Raw genomic sequence first — 13955 nt, 5'->3', positions numbered from 1 at the left:
TTTCATCATTCATTCCAGACTGGTGTACAAACAGATGTCTGAAGTTAGGTTGCGTCGAGAACAAGTGTGTAATTGAGTTCCAGAGCTGAGCTGAGCAGAACTGCACTCACCCAAGTAGCTGTCAGCGTTGCTTTTGAGTCCATAAGATGATTACAAGTGAGTGAAAAGCCATTAGGTCGTCCTCACTTGATTACCCTCCTCATCTGTGAAGCTGACTGAAAGTGTCCTCCATGACTTCTACTCGGTAGCTTCCACTCATCAGTAATGGGGACGGAGAGCTTATGGCTTGTATTGTGACTGACCGCAGTATTTCTCAAGTTGTGACGGAATCATTCAGTTTATTGGAAATGTTTAAATGGCATAGTTCATCTGTCAAACATCTGTTAGCATTAAACAGGAGCACACAGTGATTGCAGTTAGACCCACAACATGATTGCTTCATGCCACAAATCGCAAAGGGGGAAATCCACTATACGTTTTTCCATGTGAAAGAGTATGACATATCCAGTATCCAGTATTCATAAGCAGCTGCTTTGTCTAGAACAAAGGATTTCACTACAGTACCTCATGACTTTCAGCTCTGTGAATATGGTCAGTTTTAGGAAATCTGAGGGTATACCCACACCATTCTTTAAAACAGCTGGATTTTTAAATCCTGTTCAAGTGCCTGAGGTGCGATGTGGCAAACATGAAAACAAGCATGATGGTATGTGGCAGTGATGTACGCAGTACCAAGCTGATGTTGAGGTGAATGTTCCTTCTAAATATGATTCGGAACAAATCCTAATTATGAAAAAAAAAAGCAGAAGAGCTTTGAAGTTTGGGAATTTCTTTGAAGTAAGGCATCACTCAAAAACTTGTTAAGGTCAAACAACAACCTAGAAGAGGCAGTTACTTGTTTGCTGTTTAAATAATAAAACATAGGCCTGTGTGATATATTTTAGAGAGCTTTCACAATCTTTATTAAATCAAATGAAATTAGCAGTTCATGTTTTCATATTTGAATGCCATATTTTCAATTGCAGATAGCCCTGTTAAGTGCAACATAAACAGTTGGTGAAGACATTTTTGAGGTCTGTCATTCAAGTACAAACAAATAAAATCAGTACATCAGATTCAGTTCCACACCATTAGGATATTAGGCCTCATGCAAAACGCTGATAGTAAGAATGTACCCTGAAAGAAGCAACAGCCAGGCTTATAGAACACCACGAGCACAGCAACACAAAGGAAAGTCTGGGAAGTATTTGGCACAGATGTGATACCGCCCTGTTCAATAGAATACCGTAGGCAATATATCACAGTGCTTAAACTAACACCAGTATCCAAACTGACTGATTCATAAATATATCCATTTTATAAAAATACACATCTTACTTTTAAGAATGAGCAGGCAATGTATGTAGCATATGTCATGACAAAAACACATACATTAGCAACATAAAAATGGTTAGTTTAAAAAGGGACTTCTCCTTTATTTGTCACTCTATAAAAACAGATTTCCATTTTTGCAACACTGCCAAAAAGGATACAAAAGGTAATAAATTTGATCATTCAAAGAGGAAATAGACCGACACACCATTTTCCATTGTACACAAAACGGTCATTTTTTTTTAGATTTATGGTTGATAAACAAAGTGCTTGGTTTCAGAAAGCAACAACAAGAGTTGAATGTGTGCTTATGAAGTGCAGGCGTCTCTCCCCCACGTGTCTGCTGTATATTATCATCACAGACCAGTAAGAATTTCATCATAACAGCCGAAAAGGAGAAAGGTGAAGGATGACTTTCCATTCCCTCTTTTCAAGTCTGCTTTGACTCTGCACCGTTGTTAGTGAAGACAACCCACACTGCGGTTACAAAGTGCTTTTGCCAACCGTGGGATGCTATATTTTCACTGCACTCCTCTACGGCTGACTTTCGAGTCTTATTCTCCCGGAGGCGCTTTTTCGTTTGTATTTTTCAGGACTTCATCAATCTGGTCGTCTTCAATGACAACTGAAAAAGACAGAGTCAAGTTTATAGATCTAGGAATGATCTGTGTGCCACTGTAAATGAGAAAAGAAACATTTGTTCAAACCTGTTCAAAAATAAATAAAAAATACCTATCTCTGACACCACTTCGTAATAGACTAATTAGGCTTACACAGGGCAACAATATAAGTCTTTGAGCTGTTTAATCACATGCCGTATAAACACGTCTAGGACTGAGGGAAGACCGACCAAAACAAGCATCAATTGACGTTTTAAGGTGATCATGCATGGGCCGAAGTTGATTGCCTTGAATTACAATAGCCCTTTTCTTGTTCATTTGTCATTTTCAGGCGACTAATTTATTCAGCGGTTCATCAAAGCGCACTTCAAGAAAGCAATCGTTAAAGCAAGACATGAAAAATGATCTCACCTCGTTTACTTCTTCCAATCTGTCCAAGTTTTGGGGGTCTTTTATTCTGCGACGTACCAAATAAGTTATTGGTATTCTGCAAACGACAGGTGATGGAGAGCTGATCCACATCTCCATCATCCCCATAATGAGTGATATTCTCCTCGTTGTAGGGTAACACTTCCGACATGGTGTTTTCAAACCAGTCACCAATGATCGATTAAAAATGGGAATTTGCTGAGGGGGGCGAGCCGCGTGCACGACCACCATGATGTGACCGCGCGTAGAGGCGATCACGACCGATGGCAAAAATAAAAATGCGTAACCTGCGCAGGCCCGTTACGTTTCGTCATGTAAAGTTTTAAGTTTAGTTTTAAGAAAGTGTTGCATGAAAAGGTACTGAGCATCCGACATTTTAAAATAGTCTCACTGAAATTCTGATGGAGAAGAATATGTAAACAGATGCATATAAACATTATGGAGATAAATAAGCATGCATCACTTCTCTCAAATTAATTTGGTGCATTGTGTAGAACTACCTGCCAGTTATGGTGGAAAGTTGGCTTGACTTCCTCCTTAACCATGAGCAAGAAACATGGTTTGCATGGATGTGCGTGTTTGTCTGCGCATCAGTTTTAATCACAACTTTTTTGGACGCAAGATAACATTATAGGCAGCTTGAAGCTTAGGCTATTCGTCTGCTTTTAGGGCCACTTCCTCACCATTGCTCCAGCAATTAAATCACAATCGTGTTGTCTATTTTCGCTGAATAGTGTTAGTGACCATTTTAACCCTGACATTCATCCATAAATATTACACCCACTTAAATATCCATACAACATCCGCACAAAGTGCTGATGTTTTTCTGCTTAATTTCTGCTTTCTTTGAATGTGATGGACACTTCCCTCTGCTGGTCACTGTTAAAAATTACTTGCATTAGCCACTGAATGTTTCAATTTTATTATTGACAATAAAACTCTCAAGGAAAAACAATGTGCTCTGGAAAAGAGCTGGGTTAAAATGTTCAAATAATGACAACGATTTCATCTTCAATGAAATGCAATCAATACTCAGCATTCAGTATCTTATGAAAACACCAGACTATACTTTCAGCCAAATCAAATGCAATATAGAACCAACTGTTTAATTACCATTTACCAAAAACACAATTCAACTTCAACAGACTGATTTTGATACGAAACATGATACCACAAAATTAAGGCCGCAACCTCATTCAATAGACAACGTTATTCTTTATGCATTGCACAAAGAAAAGCACAGCACACAAAACCTGACAGAGCAATTTGATCACTCACAGTCTAGAGTATCTAGACACTCTGATGACATCCTCACTATTCCTCCACGTTCCTTCGGTTCTTTCAGCTGTTGTAAAGGGGAACCACCCTGTCAATGAGGGCCCGGCAGATGGGGCACTTCTTGGGCAGAGGGAGGGCCAGGTAGCAGGGCTCACACGTGCAGACGTGGCCACACTCCAGGAAGACGCAGGTGCGCTGGGCGCTCAGGCACACGCTGCAGGCGCCGGCCGGCACGGCGGACTCGTCCATCTCCAGCTCGCGCATGCGCCGCCGCTGCTCCTCCTTGAACTCCTCGAGGGCACTGCGCTCCTGCCGCCGCTTGCGCCGCAGCGTCCACTGGCGCCACAGGATGTAGTAGAGCGTGACGCAGGCGGCCAGGCCGCAGAGGCCCGCCAGCAGCCTCCAGAAGCGCGCGCCACTCTCCTGCTTGCCCAGCAGCGAGGCGTAGTCCTGCCGCGACAGGAAGTAGCGCAGGCCCTGCTTGGGCGGCTGCAGCTTGACCAGGTTGTTCTCCAGCACCAGCTCGCCCACGCCGGTCACACACTCGCCCAGCCGCAGCATCTCCTCCGTCTCGCGGATACCCTTGGGCCGCTCTCCGCTGATGAAGTGGCTGATCATGTTGCTCAGGGACTGCACGGTGGGGTGGAAGGTCTCGTAGGTGGTCTCCAGGTTGAGCTCGGACGCTTCCAGGGGCCGCACGACACGCACTGACGCAGTCACTGAGTTGTCGTGGGAGCAGAGGTCGAAGGGGACTGTGTTGGTGCGCTGGTGGATGATCGTCTCACGATCATTCCTAATACATGTGATCAGAAAAAGCTCAGAAAAGGTTCAGATTGTTATCAATGAAGAAATAAGTGTAGTCTGAGTAATTTCCTACTTCTTATTTCAGGGACCAATATAGGCGACCCAACCTAACTCTATTCAGAGTAATTAAATTATTATGTTACAGTAAAAAACTAAGTTACCAAAGGTGAGTTGTACGATTCCACACCATCTTCTTCTCACGAAGAGTGAGTCTCTCAATAACTCCTTTGGTGTTGTCAACAAACTGACTGTTGAGTGTCTCTTTCACAGACCTCACCACCCCTAAAAAACAGCAACACTGCATAAAAATGAATAAAAATGTGAATCTGCCTTTTCAAGGTAGATGAGGACCTCATTACTAGAGACTTGAGAATTCCTTATTGTTCATGGATTTCCATGTGGGTGTAGCAACATCTACCAGCAGATGGTATCCAGTACCTTCTATTAGAGCATATGGTACACATTTCCCTGGAGCCTTGCTGAGGATGCTTCTCAGGTCCTGGTCTATTGAAATTTTCTTGGCTTCCTGCAAAATTCATTTCATGGTGAAGTTTGAAAACTGGATGCATCCAGCAACAATGTTTGACATAGCATTGTAAACTTTCCTTCAGAACTCAAAACTCACCTTCAGACTGTTCACAGTGGCTGCCTTCTTCTGATACACTGAGTACAGCACCGCTGTAACTGCTGAGCTGGTAGCTAGCAGAATTATTTGTGCGGTGGAGGGCCTCCCATTAGACTCCATCCTTCATTTGTTCAGACTTACACAGAGTGCACCTGTGTGTCGCTCCTATAAGAAATGGTAGGCCTACTGAATGTTGTTTCTTGCATTGTTGCTGTCTTGTGTGTGCGTCATATCCACTTGGGCTACATGCACTTGGGCTACAAGTTCAAGGTAAGGTCTATAGGCTAGCTGTTACCTCTGTTTTCAAGCATTGAAGTACTGGAAAAGGTAAAGTTAGCTAGCGATAGTAGTTTAAAAAGCTTAACTTTTCTGTGTTGTAGCATAGTTTGTACAAACATAATATTTAGGACACCGATTTAGCAGCAGTTAGCTTGTCAACCTACAGAGCCAGTAGGCTACTTTGACATTTAGACCTACACAGTAGGTAACCGAGCAGACTACGTGTTACTTCGTTGAAGCTTAGCATGAAAATAATTAAGTTGAATTCCACAGAAAATATATGTAAAAAGTTATAATCCTGTAAGACAACACTTAATGAAAAAGACAATTAACAGTTACCTTATTTCTTATAGTGTCGAGGACCCAGATGAGGAGTTTGCAGTTTGCTTGACAGTGTCGTTCAGGGACGTGTCGTAAGCAACATTAGGCAACTAGCTGCTATTTTAGTAACGTTAGGGCGTTTTGTCACATGCAAATTTTGAGACTTGATATCAAAACATCCAATGCTAGACAGAGCCAAAAAAGACAGCTCTTCGTTCGAAGCTAATGTTAACCGACTACTACTGACTACATCTTACTTCCGGTGTGCCTTTGTCAAACAAACAGCAGATGGCAGTGTTTTGCTGCGTTCAAGTTGCCGTTTGTGGTCGCAACAGGAAACGCCATCATATTGCCCAGGCTACAATTCCATCATCAGCTAAGATGTAGGTAGGCTATGAGTATTTTTTTGGTGACATTGAATTCACGAAATTTCATCTGATATTTACATTGGGTTGATCAATTCAAGCAACATCATCAATAGGCTTACACAATTAGGCCTCATTTGCGTCTCTTTTGTTTCTCTGCCATTTTCATTCTCTTGCTTTACCTCAGACACATGCACTCACACAGGCTACACATCCACCTTCACCCCACACACAAACACACAGGATAGGCCTATTCATGAGGCCCACACAGAAATTATCAAAATTTATTGAGGTGATTTAGAGGTGAAATAGAGGTCATGATGCAATCTAACAACAGCAGAATCCATCTGATGAATGCAAAATGGCAATATTGAGTGGAAAAATGCTAATTTAATCTTGCACTTTAACTCTGTGTTGTTAGGCCTGCTGTGCTTACTTTAAATTGCACACATATTTTTGCTGTGGTTTAATTACTGCAATTTGTTTTTTATGAAAATCTTACCTACAGTATATTCACCAGGCTACTTCTGGGAGCTAACCATTGGGTCTGTTTAAATTAAATCACTCCAAGATGGTTCCAGTGGGTTCCAAAAAACTGTGTGCAAACAGAGAAATGCCCTAGGGTTGGTAGGCATTAGATTAAAACCTGAGTGTTCCTTTTAGGCGCTTCTGCCAAGGGGCCTTAGTTCTTTGTTGTTGCAACCTCTCTGATACATCACATATTAGCTGTTCATAGGGATGGATACATTACTAAGATACCATGTAATTTACTTAGCCAACCAAAGGGTTGAGAGGACACATAATCAATTTCACTTTCACATCACAACATTGGTAAACTCTGGGTGACCTCTTCTGTCTTGTCATGACAAGCATATACAGTACACAGCGTACACAGCCATGCACTTTGTGATTGTGGACTGTTATACCATTCACTGACAAGGGAGCTACTCTTCATTTAAATGTTTGAGAGCAGGTGAGAGGTTAAATGATGTGTTGTGGTGCATGTAAAGTGCACAACAGTCATTTACTTGTAATGGTGCAAACATATGAACAGTGTGCCACCATGACCCATTCCATTTCTGCAGATATTTCACATTTGTCAAATGTCACAGGTGCAAGAGGACAACCTAACATCTCATTGGTTACCCAGCCCATTTTCAATGCAGAAATAAAAAGATTCTTATTATTTTATTTATAATTCTTATTATCTTTGATTATTTTCACCAAATTAATTAATCAGTCCAGGGCTGTACCTTGTGCAAATTATTTGAAACATGATTTCCAAAATCACAATCTAATTCCATCTCATATGTCAAAGGGTCTAATACAATTTAAGCATCCTGATGCAATTATTACTGTAATTTGTTTCAATTAATGTGCATGACTTATTATTATTTGAAAATGAAACCAAAATGAAATGAAAGTTTAAGTTTAATGGGGTCAAATTCTGAGTTTTTTTTTTTTCATAAAATAAAATTTCACCAAGCCATGACATTTACTGTACCTGTACCTTACTGAAATGATGGATGCATGAACGTGTTCTAGCCACATCTAAGTAATGAGAGCATGGTGTGATTGTGCCTCAGAAAAGAGGTGCCGTGTCTTTTGGCACGAAGACTGACTCATGTGGAGCAGAACATGCCCCAGGCCTTCACATCAACATTAGTGACTTTGGTGGAGGTAAGTGACTAACATAAAAGGTATATGGAAACAGCTGCCTTCTTGAACTAGATATACCACATAGCGGTACAAGGTATGACAGTCATATGGTGTTACCAGCTGATAGGCAAATAAAATAAAGCACACACACAGAGTTATGTGTAATGAAGTGGAATGACACAGGAAAAAAGTATTGAACGGGCCTACTGAAATTTCTTTTGTGGAAAAGCCTTTGTTTGTAATGACAACTTTTCCTGTATGATGAAACTAATTAGTCACATAATTCACATGGGCTTTTGGCCCATTCTTCTAAACAGTTAGTCCTTGGGCCTTGATTTCCTTTCTCTAAAAACGAATTGAGAGTTTCCTTTGCTGTATTGCAAATGGATTATATGGATTTGGATCGTAGTCCTGCTGGAAGGTCTAGCCATGTCTCATTCTCATCGTCCTGATGGCAAGATTCTCCCAGAAAAAAAAATTACTTCATTCATCATTCCTTCAACTGTATGAAGTCTGCCAGTACCATTCAATGAAAAGCAGCCCCACACCATGATGCCTCCACCTCCAAACCTCACTGGTGGTATGGTATTTTTAGGGTGGTGTACAGTGCCATTTCTCCTCCAAACATGGTGTGTAGTATGACATCCAAAAAGTTACATTTTGCTCTCGCCTGACTACTGTACATTCTCTCAGTGTTTCATAGGCTTGTCCAAATGTCAAACTTTAAAACAGGTTTTGACATGTTTTTCTACAGTAATGAAGCCTTTCCTTGCCTTTTTCATAGCGTGTTCAATACTTTTTTCTTGTGTCATTCCACTTTATTACACATAGTTAAAAATAATGTCTGGTGAAAATTTCATGCGAATAGCCTCACTGGAAGTATTCTTACTGGGGGAAAAAATGGTTACGCGTTCAATACATATTCCCCCGCTCTATCTATACAGACTTTTGCACACTATCAACGTGCCTGTATGTGTGTGTGTGATTACGCACTGATAAATTGTGAAATCAAGGACCCCTCACCCCGACACAAACAGCATCAAGTGACTCCAACTACTCTGTGTGTACTAGGATTCAGCCATTCTGAGCAGAAAACAATCAAGGTGCCCTCTGTTTGCAAGGTATACTGGAATCAACACCAAACTGTGTGAAAATTCTGTCAGGGAGTGCCTGTTTCTGGGTATGTGTGTGTGTGTGTGTGTGTGTGTGAGAATGTTTAGAAATATATGTATGTAAATGTATATGTATTGTATATGCATTTTGGGGGCAGCCGTGGCCTACTGGTTAGCGCTTCAGACTAGTAACCGGAGGGTTGCTGGTTCAAACCCCGACCAGTAGACCATGGCTGAAGTGCCCTTGAGCAAGGCACCTAACCCCCGAGCGCCGCTGTTGTTGTAGGCAGCTCACTGCGCCGGGATTAGTGTGTGCTTCACCTCACTGTGTGTTCACTGTGTGCAGTGTGTTTCACTAATTCACGGATTGGGATAAATGCAGAGACCAAATTTCCCTCACGGGATCAAAAGAGTATATATACTTATACTTATAAACTATATGCCACTCCCAAACTAATTTAATGCACTGATTCACATGGACACATCCACATACAGTGGAATTTCATGAAACTTGGTGTGTGTCAAGAGGTTGTCAGATCCTACAGTACATGCCAAATTCTGTGCGGTTCACACCTTCTTGCCACAACATATTAGCGATTGAAGTGCCCATTTTTTTGCATTTATATCTTTCACTCGGTGGTGCCAACGGCCTACCTCGACACCTTCTCCTCTTTGGAGGTTAATGAGGCCACAGACTTGCTCTGCTCCACACTGAGCTCGTGTCTAGATGAGCTGTGCCCTCTTACCACAAGGCCAGCTCGATCCAAACACTCTCATCCATTGCTAAATGATACCCTCCGATCACAGAGCACCAAACTCAGAGCCGCGGAGAGGAAATGGCACAAATCCAAACTAACTGATGACCTCAAAAACTACCAGACACTCCTGACCTCCTTCTCAGCCAGCATCACTGCTGCTAAGACGGCTTTCTACAATGACAAAATCAACAGTGCTACAGACACTTGTAAACTTTTCTCAACCTTCAAGCCTTACTGCGGATACCCTTGCCTCATTTTTTACAAACAAAGTGGCGGCAATCAGCAATCAATTCTCTACATGCCCACACAACGCATCTGACTCAGATACTGCCCTCCTACAACCTCTAGGGGCTGCTGGAACATCTTTTTCAGCATTCGCGCCTCTCTCTGAGAGTGAAGTATCTAGATTCCTGACATGTAGCCGTCCTACCACATGCTCGCTGGACCCTATACCTATGAGCCTACTTCAGTCCATCAGCCCGACCATCGCACCAGCTATCACACATGTGATCAATGCCTCGCTAACCTCCGGCACATTTCCAACAGCGTTCAAAATGGCCCAGGTAACACCGTTACTGAAGAAAGCTTCTCTCAACCCTGCTCAAGTCGAAAACTACCGCCCTGTCTCACTCCTGCCTTTCCTATCCAAAGGCATTGAACAAGCAGTCTCCAAACAGGTCTCTGACTTCCTGTCACAGAACAACCTTCTGGATCCAAATCAGTCTGGGTTCAAAAGCGGCCACTCTACCGAAACGGCTTTGCTGTCTGTAACAGAAGCCTTAAAAGAAGCCAGGGCGACCGCTTTGTCATCAGTACTCATTCTGCTTGACTTGTCGGCTGCCTTTGACACGGTTAATCACAGCATCCTTCTCTCTATACTCGCTAACATGGGAATCTCCGGTTCTGCTCTCTCCTGGTTTGAATCCTACCTCACAGGACGCTCGTTTAACGTATCATGGCTTGGTCAGCTATCTGCACCTCACCATCTCACCACAGGGGTCCCCCAGGGCTCAGTGCTGGGCCCCCTTCTCTTTGCTATCCACACCACGTCCTTGGGACAGATTATCCGTTCGCATGGCTTCTCATACCAGTGCTATGCAGACGACACACATCTCTATCTGTCCTTTCTACCTGATGACCCCTTGGTTTCAGCACAGATCTCGGATTGCCTCTCAGACATAGCTACATGGATGAAGGCACACCACCTCCAGCTGAACCTCTCAAAGACTGAACTGCTGGTCCTCCCAGCTAAACCTACCATACACCACGACATCAACATCAAATTTGACTCCCAGTCTGTTTCACCTACCAGGACTGCAAGAAATCTAGGAGTTCTTCTCGACAACCAACTAACCTTCTCAGATCATGTTGCCTCAGTCGCCCGGTCATGCCGTTTCGCACTCTACAACATACGGAAAATCAGGACTTACTTGACTCAAGATGCTACCCAACTTCTGGTTCAGGCAATAGTCATCTCACGACTCGACTACTGCAACACCCTCCTGACAGGTCTCCCAGCCTGTGCAGTGAAACCCCTTCAGATGATCCAGAACGTGGCGGCGCGCCTGGTCTACAACCAACCCAAAAGGGCACATGTTACCCCGCTGCTCATCCAGCTACACTGGCTACCTATGGCGGCCCGCATCAAATTCAAGGCTCTAACGCTTGCCTACAAAGTAGTCTCCGGTTCTGCTCCCGCCTACTTGAATGCCCTCTTACAGACATACACTACCTCCAGGCCGCTGCGCTCCTCAGACGAACGACGTCTAGCTCTACCACCGGTACGCTCAGGCCAATCCAAACTTTTCTCATCTGTTGTTCCTCGCTGGTGGAACACACTGCCAGTTCCTACAAGGGCAGGGACATCCCTCTCCATTTTCAAAAAACTTCTGAAGACCCAGCTCTTTAGAGAACATCTCCTCTCATAGCACCACTTACAACAAGTCTTGCCGATCCTAGCACTTACCAGCCGTCTTGAACTGACACGTAACTGTTAAAAACAGCACTCACTGATGCACTTATTCTTACTGTACTCTACCGTTTTTTAAATTGTCCTAAAATTGTTGAGAGATGCTTTAAAACTTAAACTGTTAACCATGTTGTTAGTCGCTTTGGCTAAAATGCGTCAGCCAAATGTAATGTAATGTAATATCACAAATGAGCGGTTATGGGCTTTCCCACAAACATTTCGTAATCTTCGGCGCAACATTTGGCGGGTTTTTTCTATATACAAAATCAAAGCGCTAGCAGATAGTTTGTATATTTGCAAAGACCTCTGTTTTTGTGCCCCCAAACCTCTCTCTTCTCTTGTCGGCAGGGCACTCTCTTGTAATTGTGAACAGGTAGGCACACCCTGGCCAGATGGAGGGGAAGGCTTTGGGAGAGGAGAGCTGCATGGGTAACAGCTGTGCTCAACCGAGCTAGATGGAGTAAATTGCTGGAGGCATGTGCAAGACAGCTGCAGATGCACTGCCTAACAGAACTGCACTTCTCATGACTCTCAATATCGTAGCCTTCATAGGTGTGTAGACCACTGCTACACATAGACACACACCTGTTTATAGTCCCCTCCACCAAATAGAAATCAGAGGGACAAATGTCCTAATGGGACTGAAATTGCATGTACTAGGAAATGGAAGTGCTTGAATGAATCAGAGAAAGTGTAATGGATTCTGGAGAAAGCTGGGAGAGCCACTGGAGTTTATATAATGAGTATCTGATACATTTTTTACAAGAGAAAAATATGAAAATATATATAATCTGCCTCTGTTGTGGGACATAATGGTTTGGTTCAAACTCATATTTTTGCTTCTTCATGAGAACAGTTTTTGGAAGTTTCTTGGAGTGAATATGATGTTACATACAAGTTTTCCTTTCAGCTGCAATTAAATCACATTTGAATTTCTGAGTGCTCCTTTGTTCATTCTCAGCACACATAATGTAAAACCATCAGAGTGGACATTATCTCTCACAGAGCTTTTGACAGCGCTGAGGTCACAGAAGTGCATCTACCCGTGTCCCGCCTTACTCCCACATCAAGCCTTTTGAGGTAAAATGGAGTTAGGCTGATGGCCAAGCGTTTAATTATGGTCCTGCAAAATTATATGGAATAATCACAGAGGCAATTATAGCTTGATTTTAAGCTGCCCAATGCACATCGATGAGGAGACATTCATGTTTGTCAAATATGTATAAATGAAAGCTTTTCAGTATGCCCCATGAGACATCCATGGAGAAAATTAACCATAAAATTTGCATTGCACGGAAATCCACGAACACTAAATACTTTCTCAAAGTCAGAAATGGACTGACTTGTATGAAATGCATTATACAACAGATGCGCTGCTCGTTCACAGCCTGCCTTCATATTTGGAAAAAGAAGACACTCTCGCTCTGTAAGTCTCTGACATTGTCTGTTGCTATGCAAAGCAGCATAAGCTCTCACAGCAGTACAAGATTTCCTTTAATGTTATGTTGTGTTCAATTGATTGAAAACATTGACATTGCATTATGTCATAAACCACAAAATGGATTTTTAAAGATTATGCCAAAGAGAATGTCATGAAATATTGTTTGTAGGTAAATTGTAAATAATTCCAGTAAATTCAGTTATTTATGTTATTTATAAAATTGTCTCATTTTGAAATTGACACACTTTACAGAGGCCAGTTCCTGATCTAATGATATAAGCTATAGTACTGTGTCAGAAAATGGTAAAAAGTTCATGGGCGGATAGATAAAAGTATCAACCTTTATTATCTGAATTATGGAATAGTATGGATCCAGAATAATATTAAAACGTATCACTGAACCAGTTGACTGATCATTTATTCTTTATGAATAGTGGAGCATGCAGATTCTGTTTCAAATGAAAGAACTTAATGTCAACCTGTTATTTGAAAAAAGAGAAATATCTTGCCACATCCTCGAGCCTCCTTGTTATTCACGGAGAAAATGTATGCAACCAATCAGAGAAGCGTCTCTGGCACTTAAAGATATTAAAATCAAGCCGTTTATTGAGGGCCATACTATAAAGTTGGACTGCTGCCCTTGAGGAGGGCCGGACGAAAAGGCAGCAGATGAAAGATGGAGTCATTTGGCAAGGGCTTTCATTTTCCCCTCTCTCCGGGGACTTTTAGTGGCTTGGCACATTTACGTTCATGCAGCCTCTTACATAACATCCCACTCAGATGAGGCTGAGGGTTCTAAACGTGTGCCATGCTAATGAGACATTCAGGAGGGGATCGAACAGAGCAAAAAGCACTGAGGCGTCACTAAAGGGGATTGTTTCTCATTCCCCTTGAATGATTAAGCAAATATTGTAAGATATCAAC

General features: G+C 42.4%; 2 protein-coding genes across 2 annotated transcripts; both read right to left on the bottom strand.

Annotated features, from left to right (window-relative positions):
• Window positions 1-931: 931 nt before the first annotated feature.
• camk2n1b (calcium/calmodulin-dependent protein kinase II inhibitor 1b) lies at window positions 932-2602 on the bottom strand. Its single transcript, XM_042099110.1, has 2 exons — window positions 2403-2602; window positions 932-1996 (listed from the first exon to the last, which is right to left on the bottom strand). The coding sequence occupies exons 1-2, from the start codon at window positions 2569-2571 to the stop codon at window positions 1926-1928; spliced, it is 240 nt and encodes a 79-aa protein (XP_041955044.1). The 5' UTR covers window positions 2572-2602; the 3' UTR covers window positions 932-1925.
• A 719-nt stretch (window positions 2603-3321) lies between these two features.
• mul1b (mitochondrial E3 ubiquitin protein ligase 1b) lies at window positions 3322-5963 on the bottom strand. Its single transcript, XM_042099080.1, has 5 exons — window positions 5746-5963; window positions 5128-5292; window positions 4941-5028; window positions 4664-4784; window positions 3322-4491 (listed from the first exon to the last, which is right to left on the bottom strand). The coding sequence occupies exons 2-5, from the start codon at window positions 5245-5247 to the stop codon at window positions 3762-3764; spliced, it is 1059 nt and encodes a 352-aa protein (XP_041955014.1). The 5' UTR covers window positions 5248-5292; window positions 5746-5963; the 3' UTR covers window positions 3322-3761.
• Window positions 5964-13955: the final 7992 nt, after the last annotated feature.

Source organism: Alosa sapidissima, chromosome 7 (assembly GCF_018492685.1).
Source record: "Alosa sapidissima isolate fAloSap1 chromosome 7, fAloSap1.pri, whole genome shotgun sequence".
Taxonomy (NCBI): Eukaryota; Metazoa; Chordata; class Actinopteri; order Clupeiformes; family Clupeidae; genus Alosa; species Alosa sapidissima.
Note: the sequence above shows the minus strand (reverse complement) of the source record. Positions and strands in the feature narration are given on the sequence as shown.